Here is a 21,246-nt window from a genome sequence, read left to right on the forward strand (position 1 = left end):
TTTTGGAGGGTGAGGGTGTGAGAGAACAGACATGATACCTAGAAGGAACTATGTGAGCAAAAGTACAGTTTTATTAGAACAAGCTGTGTCCACACTGGGAGCACTTTGCCAGTAGTATAGTACTATACCTACATTGTCATAGGGCTCCTAGGCCTGGTCTACACTTTTTTTTTTTTTTTTTTTTGGGGGGGGGGGGGGGGGAATCGATCTAAGTTATGCAACTTCAGCTATGTGAATAACATAGCTGAAGTTGATGTACTTAGATCTAGTCGACTGCTGCTGCTCCCCCGTCGACTCTGCCTGCGCCTCTCGTTGAGCTGGAGTACAGGAGTCGACAGGAGGAGAGGGCTCGGGGACTGACTTACCTCGTCCAGACTAGACGCAATAAATCGATCCCTGCCCACAGATCCAGCCAGTAGTGAAGACATACCCCAGTATATACCTAGCCCCCTGTGATGGACTGTCAGAGTTAGTCAGAAGATAATGCAGAAAGCTTTGCACTCCTGATAGCACCCTTACAGCATACTAACATGGCATATTGGCTGTTCAATAAAACTTCTGCAAGGGCTCTGCCTCATCAGGGAAGAGACAAAGTAACTGTCATAAGAAGGTTACAGGAATAGGACCTCATAGCACATATAAAACACTAATTTATCAGTCTAGCAAAACTGATTTTGAATTGCAGCAAGGATTTATTTCAGTTCATTGGAAAGTGGCACAACAGGAAGAATTATTTGCAACCACAAAGTGGGGGAGGGACACCAGTTTGGAGCAACCTCAAGGGTTTTCTTCTTGGGAAACAGCATCAAATGCAATAAAACACTTACTTCACATTCTGTGAATGCGGTAACAGAACAAGGTGCTAACAGTGGAGCCCATTACACAGAATCTCTGACTAGGACAGGAAAGACAGTTTGCCTGAATATTACTCCTACTTATTTACATTTGTGGGATTTGCCTACAGCCCAGCTGCACTTCGGAATCTTCTAGAAAAGCAATGCCTGTTGGGACCACAAGTAAGCATTCTGTGCCCCAAGAGTACACAGTTCCCATCCTCTTCAGTGCCTTCCTTTTCACAACTAGCTGTAGATTCTCTGGGTCAAAACAGGAGTTTGTGTGTATGTACATCCCACAAACAGTAATATGCAGAACCACCTCAAAGAAGAATTGCTCATTTCAGGTCAGCAGTCAAGTGACGCAAGTATATCCCTCTCCCTGCACAAATGGAAACCCAAAAGATGGAGAATATGTTCAATATATTCAGACTGGTAAACCGGTTTGCAGAAAACATGTATTTTCCAGGCAAATCTGGTTTGCAAGGGAAAATTCCACACAAATCATTTCCTGGGAAAAGTTATCTGCTATTGGATGAACCCAAGGAATTTGTTCCACCCCAAAACAAAAATACTCAATTTTGTATTAATTTACTTCAAAAACAGCAGCTGCATTTTGGCTTCCATCCTTAGTTTAAGAAAATTTTAGTTGTCTTTTTTCATTAAGATCCTTTACAAAAATTTTTCCAACTTCCCCTACAATCCCCCCCAATTCCAGGCACTCAGCAAGGAGTATCTTACTCTTTTTTGGTTTCTTCAGAAGACTTTGCTTCTCCCTTCTCACTCTCTGGTTCTTTTGGCTGCTCGGTCTCACTGGATGTAGCAGGTGGAGTTTCATTCTCTTGCTCCTCTCCAGTAGAAGCAGATTCCTCTGAGCTGATTTCCGGGTCTAATGAAAGAATTGGAAATACAAAGTCTGTATCCAAAACAAAACTCTACTCTTTAAAAAAAAGGCACAGGGAGAGTTTATAAAACACACCCAAAAGCAGCCATTTCCCCAGATAATCTCTGTGAAAAACTCAAATGATCCATTTAAACTAAACTTTAAATAGTTCTATTAATTTATTAATCTCTTCAGTATGTCATGATTAGCAGTCAAAATGCCAGAGCAAGCGTCAAAACAGACATTACATAAAAATTCTCAAACCGAATTAACTCACTTTTCTCATTTCACCCACTCTCCCCCCCCGCCCAATTTTCTTTTCCTACACCGGGGTCGGCAACCTTTCAGCAGTGGTGTGCCGAGTCTTCATTTATACATTTTAATTTAAGGCTTCGCATGCCGGTAATACATTTTAACGTTTTTTAGAAAGTCTCTCTCTCTCTAAGTCTAATATATATAACCAAACTACTGTTATATGTAAAGTAAACAAGGTTTTCAAAATGTTTCAGAAGCTTTATTTAAAATTACACTGATAAGATCCGCATTTTAATTTAGTGTGATCCTTGCCCTTGCTGAGTTTTCCAATGTCTGGCACCTATTTGGATACTTTAAGCAGCACACAGGCTTCTGAGTGATCAGTTGTTAACCGGCTGGAACCCCAGATTGGCAGCTAAGATGAGTGGAGCTAGCAGGGTTGAGCAGGGCCGGAGGCCTGGACCCCCGTCTGGCAGGGGGCCTGCGCTGGAACTCCAACCAGAAGCAAGGTGAGTGGGGCTGCGGACAGGGGCTAGCAGCCAGAACCCCCAGAGCAGTGACTGAGCAGCTCAGGCCACCGCTATTCTGGGGTTTCGGGCACAGTCTTTGTTTATACTAAACAGTAGTGTTTAAAAATGTTAACATGTTACCTAAATGTTCACTAGTCATGCATGGTCCTAGACAGGGCCTTAGAGTTTTCGTTTCTGGGTTCGGTTCTGTTCAATATCTTCATCAATGATTTGGATAATAGCAGAGAGTACACTTATTAAGTTTGCGGACGATACCAAGCTGTGAGGGGTTGTAAGTGCTTTGGAGGATAGGATTAAAATTCAAAATGATCTGAACAAACTGGAGAAATAGTCTGAAGTAAATAGGATGAAATTCAATAAGAACATATGCAAAGTACTCCATTTAGGAAGAAACAATCAGTTGCACACATACAAAATGGGAAATGACTGCCTAGGAAACAGTACTGCAGAAAGGGATCTGGGGGTCATAGTGGACCATAAGCTAAATATGACTCAGTGTAACATGGTTGCAAAAAAACCAAACATCATTCTGGGATGTATTAGCAGGAGTGTTGTAAGCAAGACACGAGAAGTAATTATTCTGCTCTACTCTGCGCTGATTAGGCCTCAACCAGAGTATTGTGTCCAGTTCTGGGCACCACATTTCAGGAAATATGTGGACAAATTGGAGAAAGTCCAGAGAAGAGCTACAAAAATGATTAAAGGTCTAGAAAGTATGACCTATGAGGGAAGACTGAAAAAATTGGGTTTGTTTAGTCAGGAAAAAGAGAAGACAGAGGGGACATAACAGTTTTCAAGTACATAAAAGGTTGTTACAAGGAAGAGGGAGAAAAACTTTTCTTCTTAACCTCTGAGGACAGGACAAGAAGCAATGGGCTTAAAATTGCAGCAAGGGAAGTTTAGGTTGGACATAAGGAAAAACTTCCTGTCAAGGTGGTGGAATCTCCATCACTGGAGATTTTTAAGAGCAGGTTAGACAAACACTTGTCAGGAATGGTCTAGATAATACTTAGTCCTGCTATGAGTGCAGGGGACTGGACTAGATGACCTCTTGAGGTCCCTTCCAGTCCTATGATTAAACTTCTGGTAAATTCATTATTTCAACTGTCCATTCGTTACCTGTTTGGATGGAGAGCCCCAACCTACTCTATGCACTATGGAAAGCCATCTTCCCTCTCCCTTTAAGAAGTTCTGCTGAGCACATCTCTCTTTGAAATTTTGTGAATTTAAAATATTAATTCAAATGCTGGATTAACAACTATTTTTGCTTTAATTTCCATTTTTCCATAAGAAAGAGGGTAAAAGGAATCGGTGGGATTAACTCAATATGATATCCAAGAATCACTTTGCCAAGAAATTCAGCAGATGATCAGAGATGCAACGTACATCAATTTTACAAAGAGGTAGTGTGACGGGGTAGCTGCCCCTCACTGGCTGGCAAAGGGTTAATAGCAAACCTTGGAGTGGCTGTGCAGAACCCAGACAACCAGAGGAAGGCTTAGAAGCAGCCAATCAGGGCCAGGCTGGGCCCTATAAGAAGGGCTGCAGAGCAGAGAGGAGCTCAGTCTCTCCCTGAAGCTTGAGGGAGAAGGACTGGCTACCTGTAGAGAGAAGTGCCTGGGACAGAGCAGTGCTGGGCAAGGTCAGGGGGTGTAAGCGGAGCTCCAGCCTGGCTGGCTCCCAGACGGAAGCCTTGATACAGGGGCCAAGTAGGTGCTGGCGCTACGGGGAAGTGGCCCAGGGAAAGCAGGTAGCAGCAGAGGGGAAGGAGAGGCAGTGAGTGGCTGCCAGCTATAGGGTCCCTGCATTGGGGCCCAGAGAAGTGGGCGGGCCTGGGGAAGTGGTCTGCCAAAGGACTGCAGTTTGCCCCTGAGTGAGGGGCTGGACTAGGGGCTGTAGTTCGCCACTGCGGTGAGAGACCAGGCGAAGGACTGCCGGTTTCCCCGGACGGGGGGAGACAACGGAGTTAGGGCACAGCTGGAGGGCCGTGTCCTGAAGGGGACGCTGTGGTCCGGAAGTGAGGTGGGTCCCCAGAGCACAACACGTTACACCTTGCTAAACTGCATAGTCCATCAACACAAAACAGAAAAAAGCAGAAAAACATGCAGTTAAGTCATTCAGCACCCTGTCTACACTCCATTCGTCAGCTCCCCTTCTCAATCGCAAACTGCCTTCCTTCTACCAATGAAAGCCACATATCTCTACTTTCACCCTGAACAACCAACAGGCAATCATAACAGACCATGCTTATTAGTTACATGTTCATGCAATGCAGTAAAGCCACAACTATATTAATCATAAAACAAATTTAGTTTATATGTAGTTTTATATTGGTGCATGTAAGTAAGTGAGGTACAGTTTCAGATTGCAAATGATGGCTGCAAGACAAAAAACTTAAATTACAAAAAAAAAAAAAAGACGTACGAATGGGAGTTCTTTGTTAGTGACTGCTCTAAACTTGGCAGTAATATCTATGTAGGAATTACAGAACTGAAGTCTGTGTTGGTGTACACATTGGTAACTCAGTATACAATTATTTCATTTTACCTGGCTTGGCCTCCTCACCTTCAGCAGGTTTGCTTTTGGGAGGAGTTTCCCGAGCAGAAGAATTCACAGCACGACGGATTGGCATGGTGTCGTCTTCAACCTTCTTTAAGAAACAGAGTAAGAAAATCAAGAAAATATGAGAAAGAGCCTGAGAAAGTTCCTGAAATGGGCCTAAAGCAGAGTATTAGAAGCTACTGGAAGAAGTGTGTGGAGAAATTTTCCAGGCAAGATCTGATGCAGTCAGCTTTCTAAACTTACAGGTAAAACCCAAACCAGCTTCTCTGAATCACATTCGGAGACAAAATAGTTTCACATATTTTATTCCAGTTTACAATTTATGAGAGAGAATCTTTTCATTTCAATTCATTAAATGAGGAGAACATTTGAGGATTCTGGCAAACCAGACACATCTCAGGGAAATCAGGGGAGGGGAGGAAGCATGCCTACAGGGTTTTAATCAGACTTCCAAACAAGTTTCCTACAAGCAGGGGAGGAAGAGTGTAAAATAACCCTCAGCAGGGCTGGAAGTCAAGGACTGATCCAAGGGCGAGCTTGGAGAATGGGTCAGACCCTACCTCACTTAACTTGTCCGTGTGGATCAGCTGAGCTCCCGCTAACAATGGAAGCGCCTTATGATGTAAGGGTTCAGCTTCAGACAGATCAGTCGCCATTTAAATTAATTTCTAGCCCCGAGTGCAGGTAACACTGTGGAGCCCCAGGTTTTAACCACAAAGATTTTTTCCTAATGGTTTTCACAGTGCAGTGAGGAGTCAACCTAAAGTACAGAAAAGATCTGGTATGATTAACAAAAAACAAAACACAACCACTTCTATTAAACTAAAGATTTAAAAAAAATAAAAAGGATGAATTACTGTTTATATCAACATGACTGACAGCATATACTTCATGTTCAATAAAGATGCCACAACATCACACACAAACTATTATACATAGCTAGGACAAAGGCAGAAGCTATAGCAGCAGTCTGTTCTGTTAATGCACCTTCTAAGGAAAAAAGGAGACCACAAAGGAAGAAACATTCAAAAATAGAACCACCACAATACACTATGCCTAAAGCACAGGGTGGATAAAAATCAATGATTTTTTTTAATTTAAATCAGATTTTTTCGATAAAATGCTTTTTTGAGGAAAAAACTTGCTTAATGATAGTTTTAATTAAGATACATTATAGCTCAAAGATATCTAATCATGGAATAGGGATTATAAATTCTAATTCTATAGTATGAGACAATATATTCATGTAATGTTTAAGAAAAATTTTGTATATGAGTTCCAATAGTTCATGGATTAGGGACCCAATCTTATGGGGTTCCAGGGGCTTCTGTATAGATTATTTAGGTTAATCTTTCTATCTACCCAATGGGATTCGGTGCTCAGTCTAGAAGATACCATCAAAGATGCTTAATTTTGCAGTTCTCAAACTGTGGATTTGTATCTCCAGAGATAACATGCTTGTTAACAGCAAAATTGTTATTAAATAAACTGATTTGAGATCTACCATACCATTCTCTCACTAGAAGGGAAAACCTATAATGGCAGTAAGAGAGACCCAGTCTGGGAATAAGAACCATTCAAGAAATATATGTTTGCTGATGATGTTTTAAAGAAAGTCACACCAATGAACTGGAGGAAGTCACTTAAGCACGTGGATTCAGAGACTGTTGAAGTGATAATCTCACTTTTAACAGCAGTAGCTTCTTTTGCCAGTGTAGAAGGAATATTTTTTTCCTTTGGACTAATTCATTCCAAATTGAGAAATCTTTTGGGACCTGAAAAAGCAGAAAAATTGTTTTTCTTTTCCAGATTAGGAACAAACAGGAAAAATGAAGGTGAAGACGACTGAGTTAGCAGCTAACCTTTTTAATATTAGAAGCCAATATTTTAAGTTTCTCGTGTTGACCTGGCTGACAGACTATTTAATTTTTTTTTAAATATTTCATTTAACTATTTTAGTTGAAAACAATTTTAACAAAAACAAACCTGATTTTAAAAAACTTGATGATTTAATGAAATTCAAAAATTCATATGCTTGTTTTGTTAAAATATTATGTTTGCTGTTGAATACATAACGTTGTTTTAGTTAAAACAAAGCAATTTAAATGTCTGTCTGGCGATGTTCTCCTCCTAATACATCATGGCAAAAAAATCCTCCAAATATTAATGATTAACCTGTTGAATTGGAGATGTTTATGAAGTAACTGGGAGGTGAACTATCTGGTTCAATTACCTTTGGTAAATGAAATAACCAATCATTCATTTTCTGATATAGCTGTAAAATCAATCTGAAAAGTTTTCAAAATTATACATTTTTAAAGTGATTTGTGTGTACCTTCTAAAAATGAAACCTCTATCTCCGAGTTGTGAAGAATATGTATTAAGGTTATAACCAATAAGAATGCATGTTTATGTAGAAATCCATGGTTAAATCGAGTCTTCCTGACAAGTGATTTAAATCAAATCCACCCTGCTAAAGCACCAGTTGGCTAAAGATAAAGCTTCAAGGTAACAGGGCTAGAGCAGGACTTGAAAAAATGACCCAGTACCTACTAACCCAAGAATGAAGTCTATTAGACAGGCAGAAATATACCAGTGACCCAAGCCACACTCCTTAACATTTAGGAGGAATAAAACTGTTTCAAACAACTCAACTTACTGGGAAGAAAATATACATTGATTTATTGGTGACTATCACGCACTATAAATTAATGCTTGGCAGGTGTAATGAACATCTGTTCAAGTTTAAGAGCCAATGACCATAGTCTCTCCCACACTCTATCTTTTCCACATTTGTATTTACTCATTATCTCCTTCATTTCATACACCTCACATTCATTATCAGTTCCCCTCCATCACAGGATCCCATCCTCCCTCTGTGGTATGGATAGCTTCACTCCCCTCCCACCATTAAAAGAGGGAATTGTTTTAACTTCTCCATTCCCTTTCCTCCCTCATCATCTCCTTTAAGAATACTCAACCAACAAACAACAAACCAGGGCTGAACTTCTCTTCCACTTTCTTCATATACTGTTAAAGGAGCCAGTAACACTTAGGCCTCTGTCTTCCCTTCATGTCCAGAGAAATAGCCAGTGGCATCCAGGTCCGGATTAACTTTTTGCGGGCCCGGCCCCAAATATATTTGTGGGCCCCCATGAGGCAAGGTGCAGGAGGCGGGATGGTCAGTCTCCAGAGTGAAGGGCAGGCTGGGGGCAATGAGGCACAGCGCAGCGGGAGCAGTCCCGCTCTGCACAGCCCAGCAGGAGAGCACTGTTTACAAACCTGCAGCTGCCAGACGCACACTGGCCTGCCCAGCCCTGTGCTGCCAGCATGCCCCTTCCCCTTGAGGGCAGGCCCGCACCACACTGCGCCCTGCCCAGTGCCCCCCACCTCTGCCCACCACCTTCCTCACAGTCCTACCATCACAGCTGCACAGCACCCCATATTCCTGAGGGGATTCTGCACCAAAAAATTAAAAATTATGTGCACAATATTTTAAAACTCTGCTCTCTGCCTGCCCTGGCCCCTCACCACTCCTGGAAGTGGCCAGCATGTCCGGCAGTGGCTCCTGGGGTGGAGTGGGGCAGGTGGCTCTGCCGTGCACTGCCCTCGCCTGTGGGTGCCTGCAGGCAAGGGCAGCGCAAGACCTTTGCTCTCCCCCCCCCCCCCCCCCCCCCCCAGACATAGTGCTGGCCGCTTCTGGGAGCGGCACAGGGTCAGGGAGCCTGCCTTAGCCCCGCTGCACTACACGGCAGGCAATCTCACAGTGTTCTTGCCGGCAAGTTAAAGAAGTATGGGCTGGATGAATGGACTATAAGGTGGATAGAAAGCTGGCTAGATCATGAGGCTCAACGGGTAGTAATCAATGGCTCGATGTCTAGTTGGCAGCTGGTATCAAGCAGAGTGCCCCAAGGGTCGGTCCTGGGGCCGGTTTTGTTCAATATCTTCATTAATACTCTGGAGTAGGAGTGGGCAAACTACGGCCTGGATCCAGCCCCTCAGGGCTTTGGATCTGGCCCGCAGTGCCGCGGGCCTGGAGCCACTCTCAGAAGCAGCCCCTGCGCAGGGGGGCAGAGGGCTCCACATGCATTGCCCTTGCCTCCAGGCACTGCCCCCCGCAGCTCCCATTGGCTGGGAATGGGGGAATGCGGCAGAGGTACCTGCAGGCGCGGCAAGGGCAGCACACAGAGCCCTCCACTCCCCTCCTCCCCCAGGGGCTGCAGCGCTTCCTGGAGCAGAGCGGAGCCGGGGACAGGGCAGGCAGGGAGCCGGACCTGGCCTTGGTGCGCCGCTGCCACCCCGGTGCTGCTTTAGGTAAGCGGCGCCGGGCCAGAGCTCGAACCCCTCCTGCATCCCACCCCCCAATTCCCTGCCCTAAACCCCCTGCTTGTACCTCACACCCCTCCTGAACCCCAACTCCCTGCCCCGAGCCCCCTCGTCTACTCCTCACCCCTCCTGCACCCCAACCCCCGCTGCACCCCTCCTGTACCTCAACCCCTGCCCTGAGCCCCCTCCTGCAGTCTGCATCCCAACCCCCTTGTCCTGAGCCCCTTCCTGCACACCACACCCGCTCCCACACCCCAACTCCCTGCCCTGCATACAATTTCCCCACCAAGATGTGGCCCTTGGCCCAAAAAGTTTGTCCACCCCTGATCTGGATGATGGCATGGACTGCACCCTCAGCAAGTTTGCAGAGACACTAAACTGGGAGGAGTGGTAAATACGCTGGAGGGTAGGAACAGGATACAGAGGGACCTAGACAAATTAGAGGACTGGTCCAAAATAAATCTGATGAGGTTCAACAAGGACAAGTGCAGAGTCCTGCACTTAGGACGGAAGAACCCCATGCACCGCTACAGACTACGGACTGAGTAGGCAGCAGTTCTGCAGAAAAGGACCTAGGAATAACAGTGGATTAGAAGCTGGATTTGAGTCAACAGTGTGCCCTTGTTGCAAGAAGGCTAACGGCATTTTGGGCTGTATAAGTATAAGCATTGCCAGCAGATCGAGGGACGTGATCATTCCCCTCAATTTGGCATTGGTGAGGCCTCATCTGGAGTACTGTGTCCAGTTTTGGGCCCCACACTACAAGAAGGATGAGGAGGCTGGAGCACATGATTTATGAGGAGAGGCTGAGGGAACTGGGATTATTTAGTCTGCAGAAGAGAAGAATATGGGGGGATTTGATAGCTGCTTTCAACTACCTGAAAGGGGGTTCCAAAGAGGATGGAACTAGACTGTTCTCAGTGGTAGCAGATGACAGAACAAGGAGTAATGGTCTCAAGTTGCTGTGGGGGAGGTTTAGGTTGGATATTGGGAAAACCTCTCTCACTAGAAGGGTGGTGAAGCACTGGAATGCATTACCAGTTTTGGTCCTGTTTTGAACAGGGTGTTGGACTAGATTACCTCCTGGGTCCCTTCCAACCCTGATATTCTATGATTTTATCCCATGGGCCGGACTGAAAGCCCCAATGGGCCGGATTCGGCCTGCAGGCCATAGTTTGCCCTCCCACCCTAGACAATTACAAGGATTCTCTCTGTCACTAGAGCAGATTTCTGTTTCCATCGTATTCCAAAGCAACTCAACCTGGGTCTTCCACACAGGTTACTTCTGGGGGCATTCTATGCCAAAAAGTTAAAAATTCTGCAAGTTTTATTTGTCAATAAATGCAGAGGCTCCAGCGTGGCAGTGGGAACCACAGGCCACTGGCTAGACGAAGATGGGAGAGCACCCTGCAGCCCTCCCACCCCCCACGCCCAGGACATGGACTCATTGGTGAGGCTGCACCCGACTGACAGAGCAGAAGGCCTGGGCCCGCCCCAGAAACACCCTGGGCCCCTGCCTCTCTGTGCCAGATATGGGACAGGCAGGCTCAACCAGGAAGGATCTGTGGAGGCGCTCAGTCTGGGGGGATCCAGGTGAGAGAGGATTCTGTGTGGGACAATGTGGGTGCAGGCAGCTCAGTGGGGGTCTAGGTGTGGGCAGGATCTGGATGCTCAGAGGTTTGTTGGGGGGGGGGGCGCGCGGGAGAAGGAGGAAGTGTGTGTGTTCCAGGTGAAGGCAGATGCAGTTAGTTGAGGGTCAGTGGCATGGGGGTCTGGATGTGGGGGCTCAGGGTGGGGCTTGAATGCACCTGGGTGGGGGTTTGAGAGCTCAGTGGAGGTGCAGGGATGGGGGTTTGGAGGCAGGGGGTATGATGCAGGGCAGCTCCAGATGCAGGGGTTGAGGTTCAGTGGGGTGGGGTTCAGGGAGGGCTAGGGGGGATGTACTGGGTGAGGCTTGGTAGAAATGTCTGGGTATGGGAGGTCTGGATGCATGGGGGTTGAGTGGATGGGGGAGCAGCTCCCCATATAGTGACCCGTCTATCACGGCTTCCTTATGAGGACAGATTAATAAGACTGGGACTTTTCAGCTTGGAAAAAAAGAGATAGCTAAGGGGAGATATGATTGAGGTCTATAAAATCATGACTGGTGTAGAGAAAATAGATAAGGAAGTGTTGTTTACTACTTCTCATAACACAAGAACTAGGGGTCACCCAATGAAATTAATAGGCAGCAGGTTTAAAACAAATAAAAGGAAGTATTTCTTCACACAACGCAGTCAATCTTTGGAATTCCTTGCCAGAAGATATTGTAAAGGCCAAGACCATAACAGGGTTCAAAAAAGAACTAGATAAATTCATGACGGATAGCTCCATCAATGGTTGTTAGACAGGATGGGCAGGAATGGTGTCCCTAGTGTCTGTTTGCCAGAAGCTGGGAATGAGAGACAGGGGATAGATCACTTGATGATTACCTGTTCTGTTCATTCCCTCTGGGGCACCTGGCACTGGTCACTGTTGGAAGACCGGATACTGGGCTAGATGGACTTTTGGTTTGACCCAGTAGGGCCATTCTTATGTTCTTATGCTAGGTAGCAGTGCGTGACTGCTCTTGCAGCTTCCCTGTCAAAGTCATTTTTCTGCAGGGAAGAAAAGAAATCTGTGGGGGACATGAATTCTGCGCACGCAGGAGTAACAGATGCACAGAGCAATACGAGCAACATTCATACAAACAAAATTGGTGGAGTTGGGGGGGGGAGGGAGAAGAGAGAAAGAGGGAGGACTTGAGAGGAACATGTAGTATTAGGAAATGATGATTCCTGAAGACTGAATATGGTCAACTAGGTTCAAGCTTAACAAAAAATGACCTTCCCTTCAGAATTTAGTGGACCAAATTCAGCCGTAGGACAAGGGGGTGTAATGGTGATTTAGGGCTGAGTAAGGCTAAGAGTATCTCCAATTCAATCGTAGGCCAACCAAAGGGAGGCAGTAAGATAACTGGAACTATTCCCAGATGAACCAAGCAGGCAGCATTTCAACAGGAGACATACCCTGAGACATTTCTTTAGCAGACAGCCTGCAAAAGGCAGGCTTTTCTGATGGTTAAATACAATTTATCCACTTCCTCTACAATGTAAACCTCATTTGATGCTCTTTAGGACAATTTTTATTAAAAAGAATGTAAGTGTCATTTAAAAGTGTTGTGGTCTCTACACTAATGGAAGTGAATGAAGTAGACTAGGTTTGTGTCCCCCCCAGTGGTAAAAAGCTAAGTTCATAAAGTGCTGCATTCCAAACAAACATGAGGGGGAAATGAACTTTCCTGCGTCATTCCACTCTTCTCCTGGAATTTCAATACATCACTAAGCCATCTGCCCTATGTCCAGCACTTTAATTTCATTTCTGTCTGGGATGGGAGGCCCCATCAAATGTGTGTGGGTGGGGGTAAGAGAGAGAGAACACCTAATGAAATTTTGGAATCTATTTCAGAGTCTTTCAGTTATTAATCCAATTACTATAAGCTATCAGCAGCTTTGGCTATCAAAGAATCCCTACATTCTTTTGGTTACCATTCATTACTCAGACAGTTCAAAAAAACTAGATGCTTTAGTTAAGGTGGTAGATTGAAACTGACATTAGTCCTGTCAATTTCACTCTGCTCCTCTCATATAGATGCTCCTACAAAAATGCAAAATGCAGGGAGAATGGAAAGAATAGAGGTCTTTCAATCCTCTGCTGAATTTAAAGCTCTGATAAGGGGAAACAAGATCACAAGTGCTTCTGGTCCTCTGAAGTCAAAGTTCAAGGTCTGTCAGCTGGAATCATCTGGGCATATCTTACCTAATCAATTCCATGCTACTACATGCTAAGGCTCTCTTAGACATTAGTGGCACCTTAGTCTATTCTGCTCTCTCCCTCTAACACACAATTTAGTCTCCTGAGGACGGAAATGCTTTGGTCTAAATAAAGTTTTTGGACTTAATATAAAAGGTATGTGGGTGGGTGTGATTTAATGGACTAGTGATCTACTGGAGATCAGACTAGATGTGATGGTCCCTTCCACTCAAATATGAAAAAACAACCCACTCTTAAAAAATATATCTGCCTGATTTCTACACCAGGACAAACCAAATCATCACTTTCTGGATTGAGCATGAGAGATGGCAGCTGATGAAAGGTCTAAATCAGTTTATCAAAAACACTGAAGCAAGTAACAACAAGTCTCAGCAAAAGCAACATTTCCATCAAAATTCATGCAAGGCCAGACCAAGTGAAAAGAAAGCAGACACTCCCCCAACTTTTTATTAATTTACACTTAAAAAGAACCTTTAATCCAAAAGCATTTTACAGACCACAGACAGAAACCTTCATACAGTACTGAATTGCAACTCTTCTGCACAGAAATTGAGGATTGGAAGTGAACAAGAACACTGTTTTCAATTAAATTGCAGGTGGATTTAGAGGCAAAAGTCAAGTTACCCAAACTGAATTTGACCAAGATACCCAAACTCCTTGCACTGAGTACCAAGGGATCTTTAATGGTCAGGAGTGTTTAAAAAAGCTGCAGTGACACATAGAAGATATTTCTATAATTGCAAGAGTAATTTGGAAAGCAGTAATTGTTTTATATTTAAGAGAATATTAACAAACCAGTGATGCAGGTTAAGACAAGAAACAGGTCACCATTCAAAATGGTTACAAGGTAATTTTTGTTAATCTGATCAACTACCATCAAAACCTCAGATCCCTCCTAGACATACCAGAATGAGTCAACAAAACAGATACTAAAAGTGAGATTTCTAAAAATTGCTTTGGAAATACATATAATTTTACACACACACACACACACACACAGTTACTATTCACTTAGGTTATCCATAAGAAATGATACATGGCTTAGCCCAGTGGCCCATGTAGTCCAGTATCCTCCCTCTCTCTCTGAGTGATTAGTACCAGATTGTTCAGTAAAAGGTACAAGACGACACAGTGAAGATGTGGAAAACTTTACATATAGAGAAGTTCCTGCCTAACTTCTGTCAGTTAGTTGTCTGCTTATGACCTGAATGCAACATGAGGGTTTGTATTCTATGTGCGTGTGTGTTTTATATACATATAAAAATAAAAATGTATCTTAGTTGTGGATGTTCTCATCCACAAACCGATAACTGTTTTTGAATCCGAAGTTCATAGGTTAATTATGCATTGTATAAAAGCATTTCTTTGTACATCTTAAACATCTTGCCTTTCAATGTCATTGATATCCCCTTGTTTTGTAAGTGTAAATAATAGTACCCAATTTACTTGTCTATTCCATTTATTTTATGCATTTCTCATGCCCTCTTATTCCATTCCTCTCTAACCCAAGATGTTTGCAAGTCTTTTCACTGTCCTTAAGTGAAGTCTCTCCATATCTCTAGTCTCCCCTAACTAAGGCATTTCCATCTCTGCTAGAAAAGAAAGGAGGGGGTAAAGGTATGTGGAGGATGCTCTTCTTACACAAACCCTAGTGAGTTCACAAAAGCCAGGTTTAACAGTAATTTTCACTGGTGAAAAAGTAGCAGGCATTATTAGAGGACTTTAAGGACTGATCAGTCAGGTAAGAGACTTTCAGTTCCAAGCAGTGACCCCAAACTGATAGCCAATAAAGGCTGGCAAGATGACAGATAGAAGGGGCAAGGAAGAGAGGAAGTTCAGTTATTGTACATAGTTTTTTGGGCAAGACAATTCTGAAGGGGAAATCACTACCACTTTGCCATTAGCCTTATTTCTGGTCAGGCAATCTGTCTAGAGCCACCTTGTTTCCCCTCTACACCCAAAACCAGGCCTGCACAACATGCGGCCCGCGTGGGCTCGCTGTGCGGCCCACGGGGGGGTGAGTAGGTGGGCTCACTGTGCGGCCCGCGGGCAAGCAGCGGGTGAGGGAAGGGGGCTGAGGAGGTGAGCGGGCAGGCAGTGGCAGGGGGTGAGTAGGCGGGCGGGCAGTGGCGGGGTGGCAGGTGAGCCGGCGGCGGGGGGGGGGGAGGGGGCGGGAGGGGCTGAGGAGGCAAGCAGGCAGACAGTGGCGGGGTTGAGTAGGCAAGCCGGGGGGCTGAGGAGGTGAGCAGGCGGGCAGTGGCAGGGGTGAGTAGCCGAGCCACAGGGGTGGGGGGACTGAGGAGGCGAGCGGGCGGCTGAGGAGGGGAGCTGAGGAGGTGAGTGGTGAGTCGGTGGCTGACCTGTTCTACTGATCTGGTCTAGCTCCCATCCCCTCTCCAAGGCTTGCAGCTGTCTGGAGGTGCTTGCCTTCCATGTCTTCCTCATTCATTCAACAGGGCAATTGATTACAAAGTGTGTGTGTGTGGGGGGAGATCTTATTATACTTCTAGCAAAAAGACAGTTTTCTTTTACCTTAATTATAGTACCTTAGGGGCCCGCTATAACATATTACCAAGGTTCAATACCGCTGTTTCGGTGGGGCGAAGGAGGGTTTGTTTCCGTGGGGTGGGTAGCGCTGGGGGGGGGGGAGGGTTTCCGTGGGGCGGGCGGTGCTGGGGGGAGGTGTTGTGTTTCAGGGGGGCTGGGTGGCCCGGGGGGGTGTTCGGTGGGGCTGGGGGGTTTTAGCCCTCAGCTGTTTTCTTTGGAGTAATATGGCCCTCGAGTTGTGCAGGCCTGCCCAAAACTGTTCAAACCCACAGCCAGGGCCATCCCTAACATCCATAAACAAAGTTCCATTGAGGATAGCTGCTGTGAATCAGGTCCTTGTGGATTTTGCAGGGAGGCAGAGGAAGAGAAAAGAAAGGCATGAAAAAAAAAATAATAAAATAAGGTAAGGAGGGTAAAAGGATAATAATCCGTCTCAAACAGGGATAACAGAATCCCTGCTACCAGTAAAAACACTGTTAGTGGATATGTGCTATTGCAACTGCCCTGGGTACCAATTTGGACTCTTGTCTGAGGCAAACAACAACTGAATAGGGCATCATGGGTGAGTAAAGTATTCACCTTTCCTCAGCAGATTCTACAACACAAGTTAACTCTTCTCAGGGTTGTGCTATCAATAACCCTGGCTTAGAGATATCTTGACACCATAAGGAAATACTTTAAAAAGCAGTTTTAACCACACAGGGTAAGTTATACTGCAACCAAATGTGCAACAGAAAAAAAAAAAAAAAATCTGTGGGGTGGGATAGGGGGCATGGCATTCAGTCTTATTCTGTCAAGGAAGGCGCATCTACTTACTATGATCATGCAACATACAATACCAATGACTAAAAGATATACTGGTTAGTGAAGACTTCTACATTCTATCTTCATAGTGGTTCTGGGACTCAAACCAATAAAGCTAGACACCAATGTTTTATAACATCTGAAGGATTAGAAGTCCTGCTTTAGAAGATATAAAAAAAATACCAAACTCTAAAAGGCAGTTCAAGAGGTATCCACTGTTTAAAAATATCAGAACCATAGGCGCCGACAACATGGGTCCAGGGCTGGAGCACCATGGAAAACAATTAGTGGATGCTTAGCACCCACCGGCAGCCAAGCTCTCCCCCTCACCCCCAGCACCTCTCGCCCACCGGTAGCCATGCTGATCAACTCATCCCCCTCCCTCCCACCACCACCTGTTCTGTAGCATGCAGGAGGTGCTGGGAGGGAGAAAAAAGGTGGGGAAGAGGCGGGGGGGGGGGGTGTCAGGCACCACCCGGGTACAGAAGAAGTCGGCATCTATGATCAGATAGAAAGTATTAAAAAGCAAAATAATCAGAATGAATTGATTTCAAGCCATGGATACCACCTAATTTTACTAAAATCATTTTCCAATATTTGGTTATTGAATGTTAGCTATTGCTCAAGAGTTCCAAACAAGATGAGCTGCAAAGCAAAAATGAAAATTTGAGTTAAGCCCAGAAATGTGCTACATGCTATCCACTAAGTAATTTGAAACCAGCACAGAAATAAGTTTGAAACTAGTCTTCTACAGACTATTGCCCCTCTGAAATCCTCTAGGTATTTCCTGGTTCACTGAAGATGTCACAAAATGCAACTCACAAATACAAGACATCTGACTGCAACACAGGATATCTGCCACATCACAGAATGCTGTATCCTGTAATACCTTCAGTACCAAAAAAAGTTTCATAAAGCAAACAGTTAAAATTCACTTCTTTGCTGAATAGGCCTTTCTAAATAGGTTGAGAGGCATAGTACTCATTACTGATCTTCACTCTGCTTCCATTTTTATTTTGCAGCTCACTTTTAATTGGAGAACCTGGTGCACAGCCTGTGGCCTGATAAGGAAGCTGGTCCAGTAGAATAAAGCCATTCAAGTCAGCCTAAAAAAATGAGACTAAAATACCTTACTAAATAAAGAGGAGGAACACACGCTTATTCTCTGTGTTTTCTCTTTGTGTGTTCTTTCAGGTCTTTATTTGGTAGTTTCTATATTAAAAAGAACAGGAGTACTTGTGACACCATAGAGACTAACAAATTTATTTGAGCATAAGCTTATGGGCCACAAAAGCTTATGCTCAAATAAATGTGTTAGTTTTAATATAGACAGGTTTCAGAGTAGCAGCCGTGTTTAGTCTGTATCCGCAAAAAGAACAGGAGTACTTGTGACACCATAGAGACTAACAAATTTATTTGAGCATAAGCTTATGGGCCACAAAAGCTTATGCTCAAATAAATGTGTTAGTCTCTAAGGTGTCACAAGTACTCCTGTTCTTTTTGCGGATACAGACTAAACACGGCTGCTACTCTGAAACCTGTCTATATTAAAACTAACTCAATTTCATTTCTATTTAATAGCTGGTTAAGCACCACTTCATCATGGGTTCACCACAGTCACCTCCATAAAGCAACTTTTATGCTAATTTTGTCCCGATTAAGCAGCAGACTTTGCCATTCACTATCCTTATACTGCACGGGCTTCCTGGGAGGTGTCCTAGTTAAGCTAACTTTCTAGTTAAGTAGCTCCTGATTAAGAGGCAAAGACCATATCCGTAACTCCCTTGAGGTCCCCCTTCCCAGAAAGCTCTTACGGACTATTCAAGCCCATGCACACATCATGAGCAGTTCCTGTTTCAATTAAAAAAAAGAATAATGGTCCAATATGAAGATCTAATAACTCACAACCTGCCAGACTAGAAAGAAATTCTTTGGCCTCATCAGTATAAATTCTTCCAGTCCCAGTACATTTTCCTAAGTACTAATCTCTAAACCAGTAGTTAGGAGAGAAAAGAAGAAAAAAAAAAAAGTTACACAACACCACAAGCTTTTTTCGGAGTAGAAGATGGATGTGCTGTATACACGGGGGGGGGGGGGGGGGGGAACAGTTACCTGCCTTTCGTAACTGTTGTTCTTAGAGATGCGTTGCCCATGTCCATTCCATTCTAGGTGTGCGCGGGCCCATGTGCATGGCCATAGGAGATTTTTGCCTTAGCAGTACCCGGAGGGCCGGCTGTGGCACTCTCTGAAGTGTTCGGCTGCCCCAGGCTGGGTTGGCAAGCGGGAAGACGAAGGGCAACGATGACCAAAACTAGAGTCCCTTCTCCTCATAGGTCTCTGACGAGGCTGCCAGGGTCTTAGCGGTGGCAGAGGTCTGAAGGGCTTCCTGACTGAAGAGTGTGCATACACAACGAACAACGGGTAGCTCTGGTGTCCTTCAACCCATGCAGCCTGGCGTCCGTTTGATCCTAAAACAGACCAACTCTGTCAAAGGGGAAGTCCTAGATTGAGGCCTGCATCTCCTGGGAGAGGCCTGCAGTTTGGAGCCAGGAACTATGTTGCATGACCACTGTGGATGCGACCGCCATTGCCACCAAATATGCTGCGTCCCATGCCATTTACAGGGAGCATCTGCCCACTGCCGTGCCCTCCTCCACCAGAGTGCCAAACTCCTGGGCCAACCCCTGAGGGAGGGATTCCTGGAACTTTGAGACCATCCCAGAGATTAAAATTGTACCGGCAGCCCAGCAAGGCCTGATGATTCATCACCCGAAACAGCAGGCCGGCGGTAGAATAAATCTTTCTCCCAAAAAAATCAAGTTTTTTAGCGTCCTTATTTTTGGGAGTCGAGGAGGTAGGGACTTGCTTGTCCTTTTTGTTGGCTGCAGATTCAACCAATGAGCTGGGGGCTGGTGCATATAAAGGCCAGAACGAAGTATTTTTTCTCGGCCCATTTCAAGGTGGATTGGATGGAGAAGGGGGTCTGCCATAAAGCCTCGGCTATTGTGAGGACCCCGTCATGCACAGGCAGGGCGACCCAGATGGGCGTAGAGGCCAAGAGGACGTTGAAGAGGGTGTCCTCCTACTCTGCCACCTCTTGCACCTTGAGCACCCATTCTCGGCCATACCGGAGAAGGGCTTGATGCTACCGAAAATCATCTGGCGGGCTAGCTCTAGGTCCCGCAACCCACCTCGTCTGGGGACAACAAGGAAGACTGGACCACTGGTGGGGGTGCGGGGGTCTTGACGGCCAGAGAAAGAGGCTTTGGGGTGGGCACAGGTTCCTCTGCCCCAACCTCAGAACAGACTTCCAGTACTGGGTCGGTGCTGGTGGGGCCACTGCCCCGTCATGGCCACCAAGGAGTGCTATGAAGGAGGCATCGTCACGGCCAGTACACCCCATGCTCTCCAATATGGCCACTGTGCTTGCCACTGGTCATGCTGCCATTGTGGTGTTGCCAACGAGGGAGCAGGCTCCGGTGCCTAGCTAGGTCGATGAGACTGTGGTGACGGGCTGAACTGGACCTCCATACTGGAGAAGCCACCTTCCGGTGACCAGGGAGGAGCTGTCAACGCCTGAGTTTGTTTGCTGGTTGTGGCTACCGGTGACCGTTGCCCGGGCGTAACTGAACTGTAACTGCAGTGTGGTGAGTGGGACCAGTGCCGGGGGGACCAGTACTGGGATGGGGAACGTTCCCATCGTGCTGGTGATCGGGACTGATGCCTAGAGGATAACCGTTGATTTGGCACGCAGTGCCGGGAATAGTAAGGGGAGGGTCAGCCCCATGGGAATCTGGAAGCTTACCTGGGCGACTGACGACGCGATTGGGATCTGCCCCACGATTCCTGATGCAGCAGAGAAGATAGACGCCTTCTGTCTGGTGACTGATGTTGGTCCCCTCTTGCCCTCTTAGGGAGTCTTAGCCGGGTCCTGCAGCACCGGGGTCATTGTTGGAGCAGGTGGAGACATGTGCTCTCTCTGTACTGCGGGAGCTTGGGCTGACAAAGATGCAGGCAGGCATGCAGGTCCCATGCCACCCCCAAGAGTCGGTGGCAAACCTTTCAGGGGGCTGGGTGCCCCAGACAGGGAAGCACAATCACGCGGCTCTGGAGCAGTCTGGTGGGCAGGCCTGGGTCCCTTGATAGATGACCGCTGGGCCTTCTTGCTCGGTGCCAGGGAGCGCTTCCTGGACTACTTCTTCGACACCAGCGATGGCGAACGGGGCCAGGAGGAGTCGGGCGCTGGTGGTGCACTTTGCACGGAAGGCCGAAGCACTTGGTGCGACCTGCCCAGACGGCTCAGAAGCTGGGCGGACTCCATCAGGAGAGCCCTTAGGCGGATGTCCCGTTCCTTCTGGGCACAGGGACAAAAGTTTTTGCAGACCCGGCACTGCTCCTGAACGTGCGATTCCCCCAGGCACTTGGAGCAGCTGCTGTGGGGGTCACTCAAAGGCATAGGCCTGCTGCAGTCTGAGCAGGCCTTGAACCCGGGAGACCAGGGCATGCCCCTCCTGGGGCAAAGTCCCACTGGGACACTAACTACTTACCAACTCCTTAAGACCAACAAAGTGAACTATATACACAACGGCCTTAAGGCCCAAAGTTCAAAATGGTAGACAACCGCTAGTTCTTGCCAAGGAAGAGAGTTGCTCCG

General features: G+C 46.0%; 1 protein-coding gene across 5 annotated transcripts in view; it reads right to left on the reverse strand.

The window, feature by feature from the left end:
• Positions 1–21,246, reverse strand: part of HP1BP3 (heterochromatin protein 1 binding protein 3) — a 75,864-nt gene that overhangs the window by 43,188 nt on the left and 11,430 nt on the right. Inside the window, exons 2-4 of one of the 5 annotated variants that reach the window (XM_054009073.1) lie at positions 5,624–5,823; positions 5,067–5,151; positions 1,575–1,722 (exon numbers count right to left, since the gene is read on the reverse strand). In XM_054009073.1, the coding sequence (XP_053865048.1) occupies positions 1,575–1,722; positions 5,067–5,151; positions 5,624–5,719 (329 nt within the window). In that variant the 5' untranslated portion in view covers positions 5,720–5,823. Of the gene's footprint in view, positions 1–1,574; positions 1,723–5,048; positions 5,152–5,623; positions 5,824–21,246 lie in introns of all 5 variants that reach the window. The other 4 variants (XM_054009072.1, XM_054009071.1, XM_054009075.1 and 1 more) reach the window with 4 other exon arrangements.

This window comes from Malaclemys terrapin, chromosome 19 (genome assembly GCF_027887155.1).
Source record: "Malaclemys terrapin pileata isolate rMalTer1 chromosome 19, rMalTer1.hap1, whole genome shotgun sequence".
Taxonomy (NCBI): domain Eukaryota; kingdom Metazoa; phylum Chordata; order Testudines; family Emydidae; genus Malaclemys; species Malaclemys terrapin.